This window comes from Salmo salar, chromosome ssa01 (genome assembly GCF_905237065.1).
Source record: "Salmo salar chromosome ssa01, Ssal_v3.1, whole genome shotgun sequence".
Lineage (NCBI taxonomy): Eukaryota > Metazoa > Chordata > Actinopteri > Salmoniformes > Salmonidae > Salmo > Salmo salar.
In genome coordinates this window covers 159,337,295-159,361,466 of record NC_059442.1, presented here as the reverse complement: position 1 = coordinate 159,361,466, position 24,172 = coordinate 159,337,295, and the positions used below count along the sequence as shown (strand labels likewise).

Sequence of the window (24,172 nt, the reverse complement as noted above, 5' to 3'; positions counted from 1 at the left end):
GCTGTTGCTACACAGGGACTTGCTGTTTTCTTTGGCGGGGAATGACTGAATCCTGAACTTTCCTGCCATCATTGATTTTTCCAATCATGACTACAGTGGCATCTTCCGAAAGTGACAACCTCATAACCCATTCTTCACAGGCCTTGAGATAGAACCTGAGATTGCTTGGGCAGGGAAAAGGATATGCTACTGTGTGTGTGTGTGTTTGTTTCACCTGCACTGAGGGATTTTTTGATCCTGCGGTTGCATTTGGGCAGGAATCCTAGAACATCCTCAGGAGATGAACTCACAATCTGTCCACAATCCATAGAGACAAAATAGGCAGCGCAAAAACGCTGACAAATGCGCTGGCATTTATAAATATAACAGCGGGAGAAGGTCACTGAAAGCACAGCAGGGGGATTGATGTCTGCCGCTGATGGCCACTCTTTCCAAACAAACTCGATATTGCACTATTTTACTGATAGATCCGTAAAGATGCCTGTCAGTAAGTCATAGACCAGGGATTCAAGCTTTATTATAAACTGGGTGGTTCGAGCCCTGAACTGTGATTGGCTGACAGCCGTAGTATATCAGACTGTATACCACGGATATGACAAAACATATATTTTTACTGCTCTAAATTACGTTACGAGGCCAATATAACACGACTAAGTGCCTAAGAACAACCCTTAGACGTGGCATATTGGCCATATACCACATCTCCTCGCACCTTATTGCTTAAGTCTTTCATGTCTACATTAACCAGGTCTTCATTTCATGCTACATTAACCTGGGAGAGAAGTGTCACATGACAATGCATCATACACAGTCCATCAGCAATGGGGGTAGTAAGGGACAAGAACTGAAGACATATGAAACAGCTACTCTAAAGAGATAAACAAAAACATTGAAAGAGTGTATGGTCATGGGCTTGAACAGCATCTGTTATTATGCTATAGTATCAATGTATAGAATGCACACATCCATTGCATGCTCTCCCTCTGAAATACACACTTAGGCATTTACTGTATGTAGGAATGGTATGTCACCCCAACCCGACACACACACACACACACACACACACACACACACACACACACACACACACACACACACACACACACACACACACACACACACACACACACACACACACACACACACACACACACACACACACACACACACACACACACACACACACACACACACACACACCAACCACAAAAAGACAATGTTTGTAAGAGGGTATAAAGACTCAGGAAACTGTGTGGAATTGGTTATGATTGTAATAGTGATCCCAGGGATAATACTAAAGGGATGTGATTAAAGGAATGTTAGGAATTGTGCGGTAGCCAGAGATTCTATAAGCAGTGAATGGAACTGGAACACCATTCATTCATCCAGACTGCTGATCTTCTCTTCACGGCCCCACTAAAATGGTGGGGTGTGTTACGCTCTAATTACAGCTTCAGAGTCCTCAGTAGTTACGCTGTACACAGTTTCCCCAGTGTCAATACCAAGTCGGATAAACAACAACCCCTACAAGCATAGACTTTAAACAAAACCTTCTATAAGAGCCAGGCAAGTCAAACTGAAACTCCCAAAATATCAACCATTGTGTCAGACTTAAAGAGAAATTAGAGTTATTCTGAAAATTACACAGCGTCTTCTGCCTTTCAGGTGAAAAATGACAGTTGAAACCAAGCAGAGGACAACAGCCCCAGGGGGACACAATTACTGCACTCTAATGCACAGAAAACTTTGGACATTCTCGAGGGAGTATTTTCTCATACAAGTGAATAGACAGAGACGGAACTCCCTGCCTCGTTGTGACTTTGCAGTGACGTCATTGCACTTATTTAACCTCTATTTTACCAGGGAATGTCTTGGGGTTGACACCTCTTCCTTGGAGTTCATAAAGCACCAAATGAAAGAAAACAGACTGAAACAGGGAGGGACTACCTGGACACGTTCAATAAAGAAACACTCAAATCCGTTTTCCGATGCAAAAATGTTTTCAGATGTGTGCCCTAAAGAACACAACCCTGGGTTCAGGTGAGTGAGTCACCAGTCTAACAGGTAGAGCAGGAGCACACGAAAGACAATAGTACTGCAGACAATGTGATGTCAGATGACACACCTTTTAGTTATCATACCTGTAAAAACATCTAAAGCGTTGTCCCATGAGACCAGACTGCTGGTCTGGTCCAACTGGGGAACTTTCACACGCTAACCTAACGTCTTACCCATAGATACCTCCACTACATTGGCAATCAATTGTAAACCATGAAGACACTGCTATGGAATACATTTTGCCTTTTGTCTGGAATACCTGGTAAACACTATTAACGCACACATTAATGAAAAGTCTCACCTGTCGCAGAGGGGTCCGAGAGCACCATAGGAGTCGCAGCTGCAGGGGATGCAGCCGGTGGTGCCGTTGTTGAAGTGGGCCTCCTGGCAGTCAGCACACTGCAGTCCCATGTAGCCCAACAGGCAGACACACTGCCCTGTGCTGCGGTTGCAGTGGTCCAGATCCAGAGATCCCTCGCTGCTACAGTTACACAGGAACTCAGCTGGGGACAGAACAGGTAGTGGGTTATTCAGATGAGGTTACTGTTGATATCACATAAAGGTGCTCTAGTGTTTGTGCGACATTCATTTTCTGCCCTCAACCAACCAAGAGCTTTAAGACACTGCTGAAGTGGCTCAGTTGGTAAGAGCGTGGCGCCAACAACGCTAAGGTCGTGGGTTCAATCCCAGCAGGGATCATTTGTAAAAATTGTCACATCACATGTAGGCTACGTGTCGTGTGTCACATACTGTACAAAGAAACTATGCAAACTTTCAATATCCTAATCAGGTAATTCCCAGTATCTCTTATGAAGAATCCTAATTGAGAAGCCAAGGTAAATCTCTGCCAAGATACATATCAAATTGAGGTTCATCTCATTAACATCCTGTTTAAATATTTAAAAAGGCCTGTATTTCAAAGATCTCCTTCAGAAGAGCCTGGTCGATCATTATCTCTGCACTAGAGCCGGACGACCTTGATGTGCTGGGTTGTGTCGAGCAGATATCATTTTTCACCCGCTCCGCAGAAGACAAGAGCATATTTCATTAGCCATGGGATCTGCGTGATGCTTAACGAGACTGACTTGCAGATGCCTGGACAGAGAAGATCAGAGGCAATTTGGTAGCGAGCTTTGAGACTTATTCTCCCCCTCACTCTAGCCAATTACTTTCTGTATAAAACAAAATGTCATGGAAGCCTGGAAGTTTCCAGAGGCTTTGCCTTTCTTTAGACTCAGTGGGGAAAATAGCAACTGCAGAGAACACAAACAAACGATGTCCTGGAGGAAGGTACTTTGGTGAGAGGATAGCCCTAGTATATATTTAACACTGCAGTACAGGGAAAGGAGAGAATAACTGCTCAGTGAGGGAAGAAAAACACACTGGGAGAACAGTCGTGTGTCCTGGGAGACACTCACTCTCTCTGTGAGGGGACTATAGGTCTATTGCCCATTGTGTTACAAGGTACATGGGTAAAATGTTGCGTTTGCTGCAATCTCTATTCAACTCTTTCATCCTCGGTGTCTTTGTGAGCACGCTGCGTGCTACCATTGTCTGCAAGTGTGTCGTTCTACTATCATTATGAATGTAATATAGTGAGTGAGTGATTCAGCGTGAAAATTGTGTATGAAGTGATCCAGATCCAGGTGGAATGAATGGAGTGACCATGGCATGTGGATAAGTCCATTAAAAAGACTGCTAACTGAAAGTGACCACAGGCATCATATTTGCACATCACAGGTGGACATATCGGTGACACGTTACTTGAACCCACCTTCATCACACCAACAGGCTTACAAAAGTATCAACCCCTTTTAAATTGGATTAAAACAATAGATTTTTCAAATTCTGATTTTCTATGAAAACTGAGTTCTTAAATGGAACACATTGAAAGTACTTTATGGACACAACTTGCTGCTTTCTGCACATCAAAGGCATTCAAGAACAGTCATCTTTTGCTTCTCCCTCTCTGGCGACATGATGAATGGTTAGCTGCATTCATTATTACATAATCAACTGAATGAATAGCAAGACACAAAGGATGTCATGGACTGCAGTTATTCTGCAATTGTTAAACAATTACGTCAGTCAGCAGCGAACATGGCCCGGCGACGCAGTGAGAAAAATAGAGATGCATCAAGCAGATATCTAGCACCAGCTAACAGCACTGTTCGGCTGGGGAAACAGGAGCCTCTATCAGAGGTGACCTTGTTGCCACAGAGAAGATTACACAATGTAAAAATCTACCAGCGTGCACCTTTTCCCCTCATTGCCTCGGACTGCTCAATCGTCCCGATGGTGGTAGATACAGGACCCTTGACTGACTGTACATAAGCACTTTCTCCTCCTGTCAACGGCATGGCTTTGTCAGGAGGACAATGATAAAGGATGGGTTTGGAGTTCTATACAAAATGTGAAAGGGGTATCCTGCTCTTTGTAGCAGAGTGTGATTATCATTATATAATGTTGAACACAAGGCTCTTTCACTCTGCAAACAACCACAACAGGGAGGGACCTATAAAGACCTCCAAAGCAGGGGTTTAAACCGTTTCAGGGAACATAACTGAAAACCGTAAAATAAAAATTGAGGAACAGAAGCAGAACAGATCTATACTGTTCCGGAACACAAGTTATTTTAAAAGTAAAGGAACCAGTTAATAACGTTCTTTTACATTCCAGGCCTTTTTTTCCAATCCCACAAAGCGCCTATGCAAAGCCCTCATTTGTCAGCCAGAAACATATTCCAGTGTCTGCCCTTCCTTCCCAAGCATAGTCTGCTGTAGCTACTGACGTTACAAACATGATTAAGAAATTAGGGAGAGATTTTTAATTAGAATAGATTCACTTTTTCAATGCTAGTTAAGGATACTATAGTTAACACATTTCACATTGGATTTATCTACAAAAAGATGTGTTTTTATTTTAATTCTGGTGCCACTGTGCACACAAGCTTGTTAGCTAGATCTGGTCTAGGTCTGGAAAACTCTAGGCAGCATTAAGTATAATGTAATGGAACTGAGAGTCATAGTCAAGGGCTAGCTCTGGTCCAGCGTCAGCTAGCTCTGGTCCAGCGTCAGCTAGCTCTGGTCCAGCGTTAGCTAGCTCTGGTCCAGCGTTAGCTAGCTCTGGTCCAGCGTCAGCTAGCTCTGGTCCAGCGTCAGCTAGCTCTGGTCCAGCGTCAGCTAGCTCTGGTCCAGCGTCAGCTAGCTCTGGTCCAGCGTTAGCTAGCTCTGGTCCAACGTTAGCTAAGCCAGCACTGAAGTTCAAAGACATTCACAGTTCCTCCATAGAAGCTGCTCCTCCATAGGTATAATTCTGTGGGCCTAATTCAGATATGCATGTCATAACAAGGTCTGGTTAGGGTGAAAGTGGGAGTACAATGTCCAATGTGCTTGAGGCTCTGGCATTGGAGGATGTGGACACTACCACCCATTTTTACATGAAACATATCAAGTTCCCCATTCAGCAGTGATCTTTAGATAGAGCATGGTATGTACATTAGTACATCCAGGGACAGCACAGCGGTCACTGAAGCAGTAGGCTGGCAGTTCAGGTGGAGGCCTGGGAACGTCCATGACGAGGCCTGGTGGCTTCCCAGTGTTACGTAAGAGATTAACTGCATGAATAGGACAAAGGAGAAAGAGGTCAGAACTAACTGTGCCTCCCACACTCCAAAGCCTGGTTCCTCTCAAAGTGTTTCCTTGTGCCCCTGATCAAAAGAAACATGGGCTTTGTTGTGCAAAGTACTCTTTGACCAGTGGTTCTACATTCCAATAGAATTTGACAGGAGTTACGCAACCAGCTTGAGCAGTCAGAGAGTGAGAGACATGTCCCCGCTCCTGGCAGCAGAGCCGCTGACCCCCGGAGTTTGCTGTGCCACTGTCACCTTGCATTGCCCGACACTTTCATGATCCCCCTCACAGCTTACATCACGTGACCCTTACAGACAGAGCAGAGAATCTCCAATCCAGCTCAGTGTGGTTTAGGTCACTTTACTGGTCTTACTGTATTCGGGAATTTGTCTTGCATCTCGAGCTCTTGAACTCTTAAGTGTGCAAGTAAAAAAATATGTTGTGAATATGGATTAAATCGTTGACATTATGCAAGAATGGAACTTCTGTTATCACAGTAGACATGAAGATACACAAAGCCCACAGGCACTCAGCACAGACATATCAGGCAGAACAAGGGAGACTGTATACTGCAGACACCCACAGCCCCACACAGAAAAAAATGTATCAGAGAAGCAAAACAGTCTTGTGCTGTACAAGACACTGCTGCTGTGTCCACCAACTTTCCAGCTGGGGAGCTTGAACGGCGCACTACACTTTCTCCTGACCTGCGAAGCTCATCAAGGGGGACCTGCCAGAGGGGCTGCCAGGAGATGCTTGAAGAGCAACGCTGCTGTCTTACATGCAGACCTCTGCTGAGGTCATCCCTGGCCAACTGGCCGCTCTCAGCAAATTTTACAGCCGGTAGAACCATTACATATTCCCACGGATCCACAGCGTCACAAAATTGGATTGCATTCTTCTCCGAGAGAACAAATCCTCTGGTTCACCACAATTTCTGACCCTAAGAAGACACACTTTGTCACCACACTGCTTGTTTAAGAGTAAAATACAGTAGATTAATATCCTAAAGGAGATCATTACTTCTCACAGTAATAGCTTAAACAAACCGAGGACATAATGTCAAACAGAATATACAGCGTTCATAAACTGAAAAGGCCAGAAAAACATAATGGTGGACAAGAAGACAGGCACAGTTGAGAAATGTGTTTCTCTCAGCAGTTCAGTGTGTTTATGGCAAGAGGGATGTCCAACTGTCTACTCTACAGCCTGGCTGCAGGTCGAAGGGAAGTTTGACGAAGCAACTAATGATAGTGTAACGGGTGGTCAGGGTCAGCAACTACCATGTAACCTTTTCAAGTAAGGCACATCGTATGGCCTCCCAACATCTAGGTAGAGCGAGGGGAAACGTCATCTTACTGCATCTGTGCGTCATCACGGCAGATTCAGCAACGGCACCGTGTTTATTTTACTCTTATTTTACCAGGTTGACTGAGAACCCATTCTCATTTACAGCAACAACCTGGGGAATAAGAGGGTGGATGAATGAGCCAATTGGAAGCTGTGTGGGATTCTTGTTTTTGTTGTTATGGTGACCATTGGCACTGCCTCTCCGTAGCCTCTATCTACCCTGTACAACTGAATGTGGCATATCTGTGGTGTGATAACAGCGACAAGGTCAGATGCTTTTCATCTGGACAGGACGCCCTGAAGGCTTGGCTATCGATCAAATACAGACCCATTACAGTAGCCCTCTAGTTACTGCCTATTAGGTCCCTGTGCATGGGACAGGGAACAAATCAAAAACCAGAGAAAACGAATAGCTGCAGTGGTAGTCCATCTACTGTAACACAAAAGCAACTCCAACCACATCTTGAATGAAACGTAGACACAATAAACAAAAACATGTGTAGGTAATACTGTGTTCGCGGGAGTACTCTTTTTCGCCAAATGAAATCCACTCCTCCCTCAACCAATAAAGCACAGTAAAACTTGTCATGAGAGTTACTCTAATATGAGCTTCCACGATTATTTAATGCAATCATCAAATAGTATGCCTAGAACGAGAAGAACTCACAGTGCTTCTAACCTCATCCTCTCAAGGCATCTCTGTTCTCTCAGTAGACATTTGAAAAAGACAATGGTCAAGATGGAAACATGTATTACAAAATAATAAGCAGAATTTGACAGTGAGAAGAGTTAAAAGACCACACAATCAGACAAAACTGATTCAATATTTCTGAACTAGGGGGAGACCACAGAGGGGCAACATGGGCTGACAGGCAGCGCTGTGACAAACATCTCCTGGATCTTGGAGTCTGCAATCCTTGCCATCACAAACCCATTAGCACAGAATAAATCAGTGCCAAGCCACAATGTTCCATCAGGGCTTGGCAGGGTCTATGGGGAGCATTGGGGATGCTATCCAACCAGGTGCAGAGAAACCAGCCCCTTTCAGCTGCCCTGAGCTGTGCCGAAGCATGGGAAGAAAGGATAGGGATCTCTGAATGTGAAGCAGGGCACATGCAATGTCACCCACGCTGTGACTTGCAATCTCACTCCACACATGAAGATCACCGGCGTATTAGTTCATGTTCATGTCACTCCCACAGACCTGCAATGATATCCATTTTCAATCATCGATGACTTCCTCCCAATGTTACTTTATTGACACAAAACTACACAAAAACAAAAAGGTAGCCAGAAACATCTGACACATCTTTAGGCCAAAACACTCCAGACAGGATACATATACAGTTGAAGTCGGAAGTTTACATACACCTTAGCCAAATACATTTAAACTCAGTTTCACAATTCCTGGCATTTAATCCTAGTAAAAATTCCCTGTCTTAGGTCAGTTAGGATCACCACTTTATTTTAAGAATGTGAAATGTCAGAATAACTATAGAGAGAATGATTTATTTCAGCTTTTATTTCTTTCATTACATTCCCAGTGGGTCAGAAGTTTACATACTCAATTAGTATTTGGTAGCATTGCCTTTAAATTGTTTAACTTGGGACAAATGTTTTGGGTAGCCTTCCACGAGCTTCCCACAATAAGTTGGTTGAATTTTGGCCCATTCCTCCTGACAGAGCTGGTGTAACAGTCAGGTTTGTTCGCCTCCTTGCTCGCACACGCTTTTTCAGTTCTGCCCACAAATTTTCTATGGGATTGAGGTCAGGGCTTTGTGATGGCCACTCCAATACCTTGACTTTGTTGTCCTTCAGCCATTTTGCCACAACTTTGGAAGTATGCTTGGAGTCATTGTCCATTTGGAAGACCCATTTGCAACCAAGCTTTAACTTCCTGACTGATGTCTTGAGATGTTGCTTCAATATATCCACATAATTTTTCCTCCTCATGATGCCATCTATTTTGTGAAGTGCACCAGTCCCTCCAGTCCCTCCTGCAGCAAAGCATCCCCACAACATGATGCTACCACCGCCGGTTGGGATGGTGTTCTTCGGCTTGCAACCATGCTAATTTTTCCTCCAAACAGTTCTCCAAAAAGTACACTCTTTGTCCCCAAAAGTACAATCTTTGTCCTCCAAAACCGCCATTAAAAAAACAGACTACGGTTTGCAACTGCACGTTGCAAACCGTAGTCTGTTTTTTTAATGGCGGTTTTGGAACAGTGACTTCTTCCTTGCTGAGCGGCCTTTCAGGTTATGTCGATATAGGCCTGGTTCACTGTAGATATAAATACTTTTGTACCCGTTTCCTCCAGTATCTTCACAAGGTCCTTTGCTGTTGTTCTGGGATTGATTTGCACTTTTCGCACCAAAGTACGTACATCTCTAGGAGACAGAACGCGTCTCCTTCCTGAGCGGTACTATTGTTTGTACAGATGAACGTGGTACCTTCAGGCGTTTAGAAATTGCTCCCAAGGATGAACCAGACTTGTGAAGGTCTACAAATGTTTTTCAGAGGTCTTGGCTGATTTCCCCATGATATCAAGCAAAGAGGCACTGAGTTTGAAGGTAGGCCTTGAAATACATCCACAGGTACACCTCCAATTGACTCAAATGATGTCAATTGGCCTATCAGATGCTTCTAAAGCCATGACATTTTCTGGAATTTTCCAAGCTGTTTAAAGGCACAGTAAACTTAGTGTATGTACACTTCTGACCCACTGGAATTGTGATACAGTGAATTATAAGTGAAATAATCTGTCTGTAAACAATTATTTGAAAAACTACTTGTGCCATGCACAAAGTAGATGTCCTAACTGACTTGCCAAAACTATAGTTTGGTAACAAGAAATTTGTGGAGTGGTCGAAGAACGAGTTTTAATGACACCAACCTAAGTGTAAGTAAACTTCCGACTTCAACTGTACCTGTAGAGTGTGATGTACGAGTTACTGTGTTGAGTAGGGGTGTATACATCTGGCAAGACAATGACATTCACAATAAAAAATATATTGGATTCAATAGTAGTTTTGCTCAGTTTTCTTTTCCCAAAACCTGTAACTCAAGACCCTGATGCGTGCAGATGATTAGTGGAATGTGTTAGAGCAGGGCTGGGACAAAACCCTGACAACTACCTGATATTTTTTCTACTGTATCATTGATTGTATGTTGTTTTACTCCATGTGTAACTCTGTGTTTTTGTATGTTGTCGAACTGCTTTGCTTTATCTTGGCCAGGTCGCAATTGTAAATGAGAACTTGTTCTCAACTTTCCTACCTGGTTAAATAAAGGTGAAATAAAAAAATAAAAAAATGGACATTCAATGAGTTTCCATGAAACAGGGAAACTGGCTACCACACAATTCATGCAAAATATCTGTTGATGGCGTCATATATATTCGTCATTGCTTGATGCTACAATGAATGACCCTATTGCAGTGTACGTCAGTCAGTAGTCACACTGGGCTGGTTGAAACAATTAACAAACTGGATGTAGAGTTAGAAAATTGTATTTAATTGTCCCTCCACAATGATACAAAACACCGATAAAAAAAAGTAAACATCGAGGACCACTCAAATTGAGTTGAGACATGGTACAGACGTCATCTATAATGCATTACAGCTATACACATGTAACGTCATGCATAAACAAAACCAAAAACTAAGTAGGCTAGAGTGGATAAAAGGACAATTAGGCACTTAACATAAGTTACATTATTTCCCATCGCCTTTTCTGACTTGTCGTTCTAACTGGAAAAGGGTCATGTGTCTTGAGATAAATGGCAGTGACAGTGCTCTGCCTCGTTTCATTTTCAAATAAATATTTTAATGTCATGCTACGCGGTGTTTGGACATGAAAAGAATCCTGTTTCAAAATAAAGGTCAACATCCTACTGCATTTCAATTTCCAAAAATGGGTAGAGCAGAGACTTACTTTGTTGCGTGTCAGTGGTGGGGACAGGTAGAGGCTGAGAGGTGGGCTTAGAATGTGTCTTTGTTTCAGGAGTCCTCGATGTAGAAATTGTCGAAGCAGTTGGTGTTGTAGTTCGAAATATTCCTGTGTAAATTATCGGCGTTATGTCAGCTGTACCATCATTGTTTTTTACTGAGGACTCCTTCGATATGGACTCACTTATGGTGGTCTTTGCTGTTCGGGTCAACTTGTTTGTTTGGGAAGATTTAGTGGTTTTACCTGTAATCCTGTTTGCCGATGTGGTCGCGGTAGAAACTGGGGAGAGCGCTGAAATTGTGGACAACCTCACATTGTCCTCGGGTAAATAGTTTGGCATGGTAGTGCCGAGCTGCCCGAGTGTGATTTCGGACATGGCAGGTTGCTTTGATACAGACAGTTCATTGTTGTTGGAGGCGCGCGGTGCAGCACGATATAACCCAGCTGTCAATGAAAACAAAAGTAATTCCAGCATCGTTGACCTTAACATAGTTCTAAGTTCACACTTCATGTTCTTTCAGCTCCCCACGTAAAAGTTTGAACAATTCCAACTAAACAGCACTTAAGATCAGTGCACCCATCACTGGTTCTGCTGCCACAACTGCTTTCTCGCGCTTACAACCAGCTCGAGTTCTACTATCCGTCGCACCAACGAGACAATGGGGCAATATGATTGACAAGCGCTCCAACCAATGCAAAGAGCTCTGTTAAGAGTTGTACATTTTAGATGTCTCTAATTTATTGTATACCTAGGCGTTTCCCCAATTTTTTTTTTTTTTTAAACACAAGAGTTGTCTACTCTGGCCTATAGAGACTGGGAATACTGTCTACGACAGTTTTTTTTGCTGCAAAACACAAACTTGGTAATTAATCAAAATTCACATGAACAAATAACACGGGTTTTGGTTGATTTAGTAAAGAATAAATGTAGTTTGCCAAAATAGATTAAAAGCCTATTCATGATTGACTTCATGACATATAGTTTAATTGAAGTGTCCATTACACGCGAACCTAGAGCACCATCTGGTGACGACTCAGCGAAACCAAAGTCAGGACCTACTCCTACCTAAACTCTACATGGGAAATATTTAACCTAAAAGCCTATTTATACTTGATTGGAAAGTGTGGTCGAAGGCGCCGTATGGATGATGTGATGCAATTGCGGAGCCTCCAGAAGCTGGCAGAGGCAAAATTGAACTCTGTACTGCATCGTTGTGCGCTGCTCAAATATTGTAACAATGCGGAGGGCTCCATATAGCTCTGCATTGACATGATTGGTTGACGGTAGGTGGAGGCGGGAGGTCCAGTATAAACAAATACTCACATCCTTGACAACAGCTCTTTTATGCAAAGGCAAGTATGAATGCCTTGACTTTTGCAGAGGCCTTATCGCAGTAAATGCTGTATGGCTCATAGACGGCAGATAGGCATTTAGTCTTGATTGACCATGCAAAGCCTAACTTAGGAGTAGTGACAAAAGGTTTCTGGATAAGATCATAGTCAACTTTTATACACCAATCCTTCAGTTTAAGATCAATGATGGAGAATGGAGAACGCACATGTCACAGGGGAGGGAATGAGGTCCCAGCATTTCATTTGATCATTTTCCCCATGTCGTTTCCCTTGTTATTTTGTTTGTCACATCTTTAAACATTGGACATTTTTTCCAATTGTTAAAAAAGACAAAATACTGTTAAAAAAAAAGCTGTTCCCTTGCGATTCTCTGACAGATTTAATTCAAACACTTACAAGACAACATTATCTTTTTTTCCTGGGAAAGGTAATTTATTTTCAATACAAAAAAGGTACAGACTCAAGCCTTGACAGCGAACTTGCGAATAGTGTACAAGCGTGATTTCCTCTGCATCTTTTTGGTCATCAGACTCTCCTCATGTTTGTTCAGTCGCCTGCGGATGGCACGGGTCTTCTTGGGCCTCAGATCAAGGGGCTTGTACTTCTTACCCTGCAAAAGAAGCAAAAAAGTGTAAAGATTCCAATTCCATTCAAATCACTATTCCAATTTCTATGATTTCAGGGATTCAAATCCCCGAGCTGACAAGGTACAAATCTGTCGTTCTGCCCCTGAACAAGGCAGTTAACCCACTGTTCCTAGGCCGTCATTGAAAATAAGAATTTGTTTTTAACTGACTTAACCTAGTTAAATAAAGGTAAAAAAAAAAAATCTGCCTATGCCAATTGGCTATGGGTTACACTAGTTAATTTAGCAGACAAGATTTGCTTCGAATTCCATGGCATTATTTTATGGTATCAAGAACACAAATAGACAAAGCTGAATAAAATATAAATAATATTTTCTCCAAAACGCTTTGAGGGAGAGCGCAGATGCGGCTTTTCTGTGTTGAGCGGTTAACAAAGAAATGGGTATTCCTATATGCTTAATTTAGTGTTATTGCTTTAACTTTAGTTCTACAAACGTTGGATTATATGTTTTGATTTTTAATACATTGTAAGGCTGCTTGATGTGACTAATGATGATTTGGAAAAAAACTCTTGAAAGGCATGAGCTCTGTTTAGTTTTTTGCGCAGGCTGTACACACTTCATCAGTCGCTCATTCACAATTTGACAAGCACTTCATAATGCCTAGAATTTCACGGCAGCATCCCCTGTGTGTGGCCGTAATGCACCCCCCCCAAAAAAAAAATCCATGCCTTTTGCGACCAGTGGCCGTTGAAGCCCTTCTCCCCGGGGGCAGCGTTGAAGCCCTTCTCCCCGGGGGCAGCGTTGAAGCCCTTCTCCCCGGGGGCAGCGTTGAAGCCCTTCTCCCCGGGGGCAGCGTTGAAGCCCTTCTCCCCGGGGGCAGCGTTGAAGCCCTTCTCCCCGGGGGCAGCGTTGAAGCCCTTCACATGGCTCTCCATCACATGATCGGGTCTTTCTCAAAGGCTACAAGTGAAGACCGACACGTCGGGGACGCAACTGCATGCGTCCTTATGCAATTCAAAGGTGCATATTGAAGATATTGGAAGAACTGTCCAAATTTACAGCCAACAAGATGGGTAGGCCTAATGAACACCAAAAGCACTAGCCTATGTCAATCTACTATCCCCCATAGTACAAAAGTTGACCTATTCTATTCTGTGCGAGAAATAAATATTCCAAACATAGTCTGGGACAATTGTGGGATGCGATAGATCCCAAATGAATACAACCACTAGCATCAAAAATACTTTATGCCATGTGGCTGACGCAACAGATCAGAACGTTTAGCTTAAAATGTTGATAGCCTAATAGTTTATTTATTCACATTATAAGAGCAGCAATGCACACATCATAGTAGGCTATAAGCGCAAATGTTCCATTAGTGGAAAAACACCATTATCAAAAGTGACCGCAAATGCAAATATGCATGCAATGCTTTTATTATAAAGGTGCATTTTAATGGTGAAAATTATCTTCCCCAAACTTGAAACTCACCCGCTGCCTATGTATGCCGGTTAGGCTCTACACGCATTGTAAAGCAGATGTGCTTAATTTTAAGAAGTTATTTGGCCACTTTAGTTGTAATACAAACCTTATCAAACCATATAGGCCTGAGGTGTGATTAGAAAAATTCGCAAAAAAAAAAAGCATGTTTTCTTATGCTGGGCATCATTCACAAGTGATAGGCTAATATTGCCACCCATCAAACTATTCATGATTTAATCTTGTCTTTACATATGTTTGAAAATGTATTTGATTTAGAATGGACCATTATCATGCACCTGTATCGAAACAAGGCAGTTGGAAAAAATACACGTCATCTATGCACTTAAATAGCGAATGGAGGATGCTTTTCCCCGTGGTTAATTTGCATGCCAGCCAGGTAGGCTATACTCCTGTTGTAAATATATGTTTAACATTAGGAAAGTTGGGAAATAAATATATTAGGCCTAGCCTATAAAAAGCCGATGGGAGGCCATCAAAAAACTAATTTTCTCAAGCAATTGCATAGCCTATAGAAATGTTGCGCAACATGAGCTGTCATGAAGTGTTTGATTCAATTTTTGATCACATTTGCATTGATGTCAGAGTGACTACAGGGACAATAGAGTGCTGAGTACCAGGCAGTTAGCAAGTTTGGTAGGCTACTAATGACCATCAGCAGCATCAAAGCATAGAGAAGCCTAATTACTGTGACTAAACAGTCATGTGGAATTTGACTGCCGGTGTGGCGGTAATACAGTCACAGCAAACAGCCCTACTTAGGGCAGATGTGGCTAGATTTCAATTAGCGGAAACTCCACTTTCAAGCACCAACTCCACATCATGATTCAGCAAAAGAATCAGTGACGCTGATGCACCAAATAAAGTTGTGAAAAGAATCTAACGCTGATGCACCAAATACGTGAAGACAATTAGAGCTCAGTATTGCTAGTGACCTCAGGATACTGTACCATCATGACGCATAGATACTGTGATTCTATACTATAACATCCTATAACTTCAATCCATGAAGCCAGCAACAAAGTTTTAAATAAAAGGCCTACCTTGTAGAATTTCCTCAGGTTCTCCTTCTGGGTCTGGTTGACGACTGTCAGGACTCTGGCGATGGACTTCCGAACGACACGGCTGAAATAAAAGGTGGGAATAAGTTAAATACATGAAACATTGCACTTTCAACATATTATTTAAAACTTAAATGGTAGACTCCGCCATATGACGTAGATGCAAAAATTAAACAGCATAGTTGGTCTATTTCCACAACAGAGCGTTAAAACACGATAATCAACCCCTCCTGTGGCTCCCATGCTGTAAGAGCGTGAAGCAAACCCATCCACATGCGCAGATACTGTGTGCGACTGTGAAAGAAAAGTCTTGAATCTTACTCATCTCAATATCTGCAATGTTGATCATGGCAACTAATGACATATTGCTATTTACCACGTTTTAACTTTATCTTTCAAATTGTACCGATAAGATGTAGGGAAATGTACAATTGCTTTTCTGCCTTATATCAAACAATGTGTAGTACATTCAAGTTGAACATGTTTTATGAGGGGTGTGCCGATCTGGCCATGATCTGGTTATGATTTTCCCTCATAAGCAGGGGTAAAAGTAAGGTGCTATGGTCCGGTACGCTGTACCAGTAAAACACGAGCCTATCACAAAACGTCATGAAAACTGCAGGCTATAATACCATGAAAAATGTGTGAATGAACTTGAACGGGTGGTATAGCCTACATTCCAAAATGCGATGTGGTTCGACCAGAACAGACATTTCTGCCAAGGCAGAGATGACTGGCGAACACAGCGATGCACGGACAGCAGTGGATGCATAAATGCTAACCTAATGACAATTGCCAAACGTTATGACACTTTGTGGTGTTTTGAATAACAGATGTCTCTTTCCATTCACCACTGTTTGGAGGCTGGTAATATGTTGTGAGTGGATGAACGTGTGCAGGTAGCCTAGTAAAGGAGCCCTTTGACATGAATGTTTGATAATCAGATTAAAACGTCATGACTGGTTGTGTTTATGCCAAAATAAAAGGGTCATACATTTTAAAAGTTAAAGATGCGTTTTCTGCAGTGCTCTGCCATTTCCTGTTTGCTAAAATTACAGTTTCAGTTTGTGTGACAAAACAAGTAAGTATAGCGTCGACAATCATTGTACCATCTAAACTACTGTGAAATATATTTTCCAAAAACATTGTATTTTCAGCTGGTGTACAAAACCGAAAGTAAAAGACGCAAAAACAAACCTTAACAGGAATAATAGAAACAGCACACATAGAACATATTTACCGCTTCTTAGATTTGCTTTCAATGAGTGACAGATCTATAATACATTTTTATGTGAATTTGGTCAGGTCACCCAAAAAGATGCACATTGCAGCTTTAAAATGACAAATATTTTAAGACTAGGCCCATAGAAATCCTATTGAATTAATAGGGATTCTACATAGAAAAAATATACAATGCAACAATTTCAAAGATTTTACTGAGTTACAGTTCATAAGGAAATCTGTCAATTGAAATAAATTCAATAGGCTCTAATTTATGGGGTTCACACGACTGGGAATACAGATATGCATCTTTGGGTCACAGATACAGTACCTTAAAAAAAGGTAGGGGCGTGGTTCAGAAAACAAGTCAGTATCTGGTGTGACCATTTGCCTCATGCAGCGTGATACATCTCTTTCGCAGAGTTCATCAGGCTGTTAATTGTGGCCTGTGGAATGTTGTCCACCTCTTCAATGGCTGTATTGGCAGGAACTGGAACACGCTGTCGTACACATCAATCCAGAGCACCCCAAACATGCTCAATGGGTGACATGTCTGGTGAGTATGGAGGCCATGGAAACACTGGGAAATGTTCAGCTTCCAGAAATTGTGTACAGATCCTTGCAACATGGGGCCGTGCATGATAATGCGGAAACATGAGGTGATGGCGTTGGATGAATGGCACGACAATGGGCCTCAGGATCTCATCACGGTATCTCTGTGCATTCAAATTGCCATTGATAAAATGCAATTGTGTTCATTGTTCATAGCTTATACCATAACCCCACCATGAGACACTGTTCACATCAGCAAACCGCTCGCCCACACAACACCATAAACGCTGTCTGCCATCTGCCCAGTACAGTTGAAACCGGGATTCATCCGTGAAGAGCACACTTCTCCAGCGTGCCAGTGGTCATTGAAGGTGAGCATTTACACACTGAAGTTAGTTAACCTGTTGGGGCTAGGGGGCAGTATTTTCACAGCTGGATAAAAAAAATTACCCGATTTAATCTGGTTACTAATCCTACCCAGTAACTAGAATATGCATATACTTATTATATATGGATAGAAAACGCCCTAAAGTTTCTAAAACTGTTTGAATGGTGTCTGTGAGTATAACAGAACTCATTTGGCAGGCAAAACCCTGAGACAGATTCTGACAGGAAGTGCATACCTGATGTGTTGAATTACCTTTAAGCCTATGCCATTGAAACACACAGGGGCTTATTAATCTTTTGGCACTTCCTATTGCTTCCACTAGATGTCACCAGCCTTTACAAAGTGTTTTGAGTCTTCTACTGTGAGATCTGACCGAACAAGAGCCTTGGAACGGTGATGGCCGATTAGACTCTGGCGCGAGGTCATGTTGGGTACCCTCGTTCCAATACGTTTTAAAAGAGAATGCATTCGTCCACCTTGAATATTATTCATGTTCTGGTTAAAAAAGGCACTAATGATTTATGCTATACAACGTTTGACATGTTTGAACGAACGTAAATATATTTTTTCCCCTCGTTCATGAAGTGAAGTCCGGCGGGCTTAGATCATGTGCTAACAACACGGAGCTTTTTGGACATAAATGAGCTTTTTTGAACAAAACTACATTCGTTATGGACCTGGGATTCCTGGAAGTGACATCTGATGAAGAGAATCAAAGGTAATGGATTATTTACATAGTATTTTCGATTTTAGATCTCTCCAACATGGCCGTTCGTCTGTATCGCAAAGCGTATTTTTCTGGGCGCAGTGCTCAGATTATTGCAAAGTGTGATTTCCCAGTAAGGTTATTTTTTAAATCTGGCAAGTCGATTGCGTTCAAGAGATTTAAATCTATAATTCTTTAAATGACAATATAATATTTTACCAATGTTCTCTAATATTAATTATTTAATTTGTTGTGCTGACTTGACTGCCGGTTATTGGAGGGAAACGATTTCCTGAACATCAACGCCATAGTAAAACGCTGTTTTTGGATATAAATATGAACTTGATAGAACTAAAAATGCATGTATTGTCTAACATAATGTCCTAGGAGTGTCATCTGATGGAGATTGTAAAAGGTTAGTGCATCATTTTAGCTGGTTTTAGTGACGCCTGTCTTTGAATTGACAAAACATTACACACCGCTATTGTCAATGTACTCTCCTAACATAATCTAACTTTATGCTTTCGCCGTAAAACCTTTTTGAAAATCGGACAACGTGGTTAGATTAAGGAGATGTTTATCTTTCAAAGGGTGTAAGATAGTTGTATGTTTGAAAAATTAGAATTTTGACATTTATTTGGTTTCAAATTTGCCGCTCTTGAAATGCACCTTCTGTTGATAGGGTGCACCACGGGTGGCACGCTAGCGTCCCACATAGCCCCAAGAGGTTAAGACACCAAACTGCAATTAGGTCAAGACCTTGGTGAGGTCGACGAGCACGCAGATAAGCTTCCTTGATACGGTTTCTGACAGTTTGTGCAGAAATTCTTCAGTTTCATCAGCTGTCCAGGTGGCTGGTTTCAGACGATCCCGCAGGTGAAGAAGCCAAATGTGGAGGTCCTGGGCTGGCGTGGTTACACATGGCCTACGGTTGTGAGACGTACTGCCAAATTCTCTAAAATGACATTGGAGAAGGCTTATGGCAGGGAAATTAACATTCAATTCTCTGGCAACATCTCTGGTGGACATTCCTGCAGTCAGCATGACATTTGCAAACTCCCTCAAAACTTGAGACATCTGTGGCATTGTGTTGTGTAACAAAACTGCACATTTTAGAGTGGTCTTTTATTGTCCCCAGCACAAGGTACACCTGTATAATGATCATGCTGTTTAATCAGATTCTTGGCAAAGGAGAAATGTTCACTAACAAGGATGTAAACACATTTCTGTACAACATTTTAGAAATAATATTTTTGTGAGTATGGAACATTCCTGGGATCTTTTATTTCAGCTCATGAAACCAATACTTTACACATTGCGCATAGGAACTGAGAAGTGGTCTGTGGTCCCCATATAAACACATCCTAGATCTGAATGAAATAAATAATCTTATTAAATACTTTTTTCTTTACATAGTTGAATGTGCTGACAACAAAATCACACAAAAAGAATCAATGGAAATCCAATTTATCAACCCATGGAGGTCTGGATTTGGAGTCACACTCAAAATTAAAGTGGAAAACCACACTACAGGCTGATCCAACTTTGATGTAATGTCCTTAAAACAAGTCAAAATGAGGCTCAGTAGTGTGTGTGGCCTCCACGTGCCTGTATGACCTCCCATCAGGGCATGCTCCTGATGAGGTGGCGGATGGTCTCCTGAGGGATCTCCTCCCAGACCTGGACTAAAGCATCCGCCAACTCCTGGACAGTCTGTGGTGCAATGTGGCGTTGGTGGATGGAGCGAGACATGATGTCCCAGATGTGCTCAATTGGATTCAGGTCTGGGGAACGGGCGGGCCAGTCCATAGCATCAATGCCTTCCTCTTGCAGGAACTGCTGACACACTCCAGCCACATGAGGTCTAGCATTGTCTTGCATTAGGAGGAACCCAGGGCCAACCGCACCAGCATATGGTCTCACAAGGGGTCTGAGGATCTCATCTCGGTACCTAATGGCAGTCAGGCTACCTCTGGCGAGCACATGGAGGGCTGTGCGGCCCCCCAAAGAAATGCCACCCCACACCATGACTGACCCACCGCCAAACCGGTCATGCTGGAGGATGTTGCAGGCAGCAGAACGTTCTCCACGGCATCTCCAGACTCTGTCACGTCTGTCACGTGCTCAGTGTGAACCTGCTTTCATCTGTGAAGAGCACAGGGCGCCAGTGGCAAATTTGCCAATCTTGGTGTTCTCTGGCAAATGCCAAACGTCCTGCACGGTGTTGGGCTGTATGCACAACCCCCAGCTGTGGACGTCGGGCCCTCATACCACCCTCATGGAGTGTTTCTGACCGTTTGAGCAGACACATGCACATTTGTGGCCTGCTGGAGGTCATTTCGCAGGGCTCTGGCAGTGCTTCTCCTGCTCCTCCTTGCACAAAGGCGGAGGTAGCGGTCCTGCTGCTGGGTTGTTGCCTTCCTACGGCCTCCTCCACGTCTCCTGATGTACTGGCCTGTCTCCTGGTAGCGCCTCCATGCTCTGGACACTACGCTGACAGACACAGCAAACCTTCTTGCCACAGCTCGCATTGATGTGCCATCCTGGATGAGCTGCACTACCTGAGCCACTTGTGTGGGTTGTAGACTCCGTCTCATGCTACCACTAGAGTGAAAGCACCGCCAGCATTCAAAAGTGACCAAAACATCAGCCAGGAAGCATAGGAACTGAGAAGTGGTCTGTGGTCCCCACCTGCAGAACCACTCCTTTATTGGGGGTGTCTTGCTAATTGCCTATAATTTCCACCTGTTGTCTATTCCATTTGCACAACAGCATGTGAAATTTATTGTCAATCAGTGTTGCTTCCTACGTGGACAGTTTGATTGACTTGGAGTTACATTGTGTTTAAGTGTTCCCTTTATTTTTTTAGCAGTATATATATATATATATGACATGGGTGAAAGTTGATTGAATTTATTCCCAGTACAGGACACGCTGAATTTTATAAATATATATATAAATATATATTTATATATATATATATATATTTATAAAATTCAGCGTGTCCTGTACCGGGAATAAATTCAATCAACTTTCACCCATGTCATAAAATACATTTTAAAGTTCCCTTTAAAATGCTCAAATGAAGGTTGTTGAAAAACCTTCAGGGCCAGGCTTCCCGAGATGACTTCATTCTAAGGTCAACAGGCTACATATACCTCCATATTTCAATAACAATAACGACCAAATACAATTGAGTTCTATTTTGCTTTTGTGGCCTAGTCATTTTGCCTCAATATACTTCCTGTGTAACAACATGCACAATGATGTGAGAACTAAGATTTAATGCAAGAGAGGCTACGACAGAATAAAACGCCTCAATATTTGTAGCCATAGGTGATAGTCTCTCTCGGAACTGATCCGTTGTCAGTAGTGTGTACGACTACTTATGTTAGTTAAGAATTTTAATAGAGAACGCTGATCTGAGAGCAGCACTGCCTTCCTTTCAATCTTATCAGTATCGACACATGCTCCAAAGACCCATTTAGTGAACATTCTCTACGCAGAGTTTTAGGAAACGCATGTGACATATTCAGACATTATAGGAACGATGCGTCGCTAAACACTTCTAAGCTTAAGTTCTATCGCTATCAGGAAACACAGAACCAGGTCAACAAGATACCGTCCATTACCTGAGAGTTCAGGTTCTACCAGGGGCAGCAGGTAACCTAGTGGTTAAGAGCCTTGGGCCAGTAACTGGTTCGAGGGTTGAGCGGATAATGATCCTGTGAAGTGCGCGGTTGTGATCTCACCTAGCCTACCTGCACCCTCCCAGAAATGTGTGCATTGAGAACCCATAGACATCAAGCGTGGTGAATTGGACACAGTAATTCACATCTGTGAGCATTCCATCTAAACTCCTGACATTGTTGTCCAAAGGTGAGGAAATGCTCATATGGGTACAGTTGTGTTTGTTTACATTCACCTAATGCCTGTTTTAAATGATGCCACTAGACACTTCTGCATATGACCTGTCTGCAAAACATTGTGGGAGGAAAGGTAAAATGGACTGTTAGCAAGCACAAGTGATTCTAAACAATACTCACATCTTGGACAGCTTGGATGCAGCACCACCCGTAACCTTGGCAACACGGAGCTGAGATAGTTCCACCTTGAGGTCTTCAAGCTGTTTAAGGAGCTCCTCCTTCTTCTTGCCCCGCAGGTCTCGGGCCTTGATTTTAGCCTGAAAAAAACATTGATGAACAGCCCATTAATTAGGACGGTAGTTCTTTACTGTTGACTTCAGACTAACATGGAATATTTTGCAATCTGCCTAATCATACAGATCTAACAGGATAACCACAATAACGTTGTAATTTATCTGAGTCAAGTGTATGACAATGTTCACCCTTGAGGGAAAACCAAAACACACGCCATGGCCTCCTATAAAATGATGACCGTGTCCTAGGCCACTTAAATTACGATTGAGGATGGTTCAGGCAAGATCCCCATATAAAACATACTTCTTTGATAAACATCCAAAACCCTGAACCTTGAAATACAGCACTCACATTTGTTGCACCAACAAACATACCCAAAAGAAAACTGACAAGTGCCTAATTATGTCAATGCCTCAAAATACTTCACACCAGACAACATATTTGCAAGATGGTCTACCTAGCGACTAATAAAAACTTAAAATGAACAACTACACTATGTGAGATAAAAGTTACCTAGTTGACAGTCGATGTCATTCATTTGTCTGTCTCTCGTAGTACTAATGTAAACCTGACCATCTGAGGGGTTAGCCCAAAAAAAGTGCCACTGGATTCTGAACGTGCAGAACATTCTAATCAACGAATACGAAGGCGGACTGAATCAAAAATGAATCACACGAAGCCCAGAGATGTGTGACAACTATTTTATAAATGTTACTATATACAAATTGTCTGGATGATGGAAGATTGTGTTAGATTGACTTGTTGTCGATTATTGCTTACCATCGTCGTCGCTGATAGCTCACCAAAAAGGAAGTTGAGGGGCCAGGTAGGAACATCTACCGGGTTTTTATCGACCAATCAGAATCTTCGTAATCCTGACAAGAACTGGTATCAATTAGATTTCCGGTTTCAAAATAAAATCTCCCAGTAAAAAAAGTGATGGACATCTTTTTTAACGGTTTCGTTGTACAGTAAATAGTATTGCAATAGTTAATGAATTTGGGGGAATCAAAACAAAATAATTTAAATATTGCTACCACTTGATGCACATTTAGCAATAATTTTGAGTTGAACGCATAACATTTTTCAAATGTGTTATTATAATTGGTTAATATTCAGAGTGAACATTCAAGCTTTATTCACTGTGAACATTCAAACGGCATTAAATAAATATCTCACACATAAATAGCTATATAATAACCAACAAATGTTTAGACAGAAAATTAACCATAGGGTTGTCTGTCAAATAACACACTGTGGTACTCCATAACATACTCTCAGCATGTTTAATGAAATTGGCCTGAGCACGGAGCTGCGCCAAATCGACAAGGAGCAACGTGTTGTAACTGTGGTGGAGAACATGAGGTGACATCCCTGGAAAGCCCGAGTAGGGTGAAAGAGACTGGGTTTGCCAAAATCAGGGCAGTGGAGAGAATTTCCCTATGAGGAGGCTATCAAAAGGGTAGAAAGATTATCTCTGAAGGTCAATTGTAGTGAATCACCAGCTGGACCCAGAAATTCTTAATGTGAAGAAAGTGGACTTTGTGTCTTCTATAGCGATCTTGTGAAACGGCACTGCACAAGTTGAAAAGAAGTCAAGCAAGATCTACATCATTGTTTCTGTACCTGAAATATTTCTGGGATTAAAAGATC

The 24,172-nt window shown here is 42.3% G+C and overlaps 2 protein-coding genes across 4 annotated transcripts in view; both read right to left on the bottom strand.

Annotated features, from left to right (window-relative positions):
* Positions 1-11,746, bottom strand: part of si:dkey-220k22.1 (multiple epidermal growth factor-like domains protein 9) — an 83,865-nt gene extending 72,119 nt beyond the window's left edge. The window contains exons 1-3 of one of the 3 annotated variants that reach the window (XM_014142636.2): positions 11,233-11,739; positions 10,975-11,097; positions 2,360-2,561 (exon numbers count right to left, since the gene is read on the bottom strand). In XM_014142636.2, the coding sequence (XP_013998111.1) occupies positions 2,360-2,561; positions 10,975-11,097; positions 11,233-11,500 (593 nt within the window). In that variant the 5' untranslated portion in view covers positions 11,501-11,739. Of the gene's footprint in view, positions 1-2,359; positions 2,562-10,974 lie in introns of all 3 variants that reach the window. The other 2 variants (XM_014142628.2, XM_014142645.2) reach the window with 2 other exon arrangements.
* A 1,004-nt stretch (positions 11,747-12,750) lies between these two features.
* On the bottom strand, positions 12,751-23,398 carry rpl35 (ribosomal protein L35). The gene is made up of 4 exons (XM_014142654.2): positions 23,300-23,398; positions 22,406-22,542; positions 15,475-15,556; positions 12,751-12,952 (listed from the first exon to the last, which is right to left on the bottom strand). Exons 1-4 carry the CDS (start codon positions 23,300-23,302, stop codon positions 12,803-12,805), a joined length of 372 nt encoding a protein of 123 aa, XP_013998129.1. The 5' UTR covers positions 23,303-23,398; the 3' UTR covers positions 12,751-12,802.
* Positions 23,399-24,172: the final 774 nt, after the last annotated feature.

Coding starts and splice junctions, on each gene's coding strand:
- rpl35 (XM_014142654.2), bottom strand. Junction 15,557..22,405: donor GCATCCAAGCTGTCCAAGAT/GTGAGTATTGTT, acceptor CTTTTATTTCAG/CCGTGTCGTTCGGAAGTCCA. Junction 12,953..15,474: donor ACCTGAGGAAATTCTACAAG/GTAGGCCTTTTA, acceptor CTTCTTTTGCAG/GGTAAGAAGTACAAGCCCCT.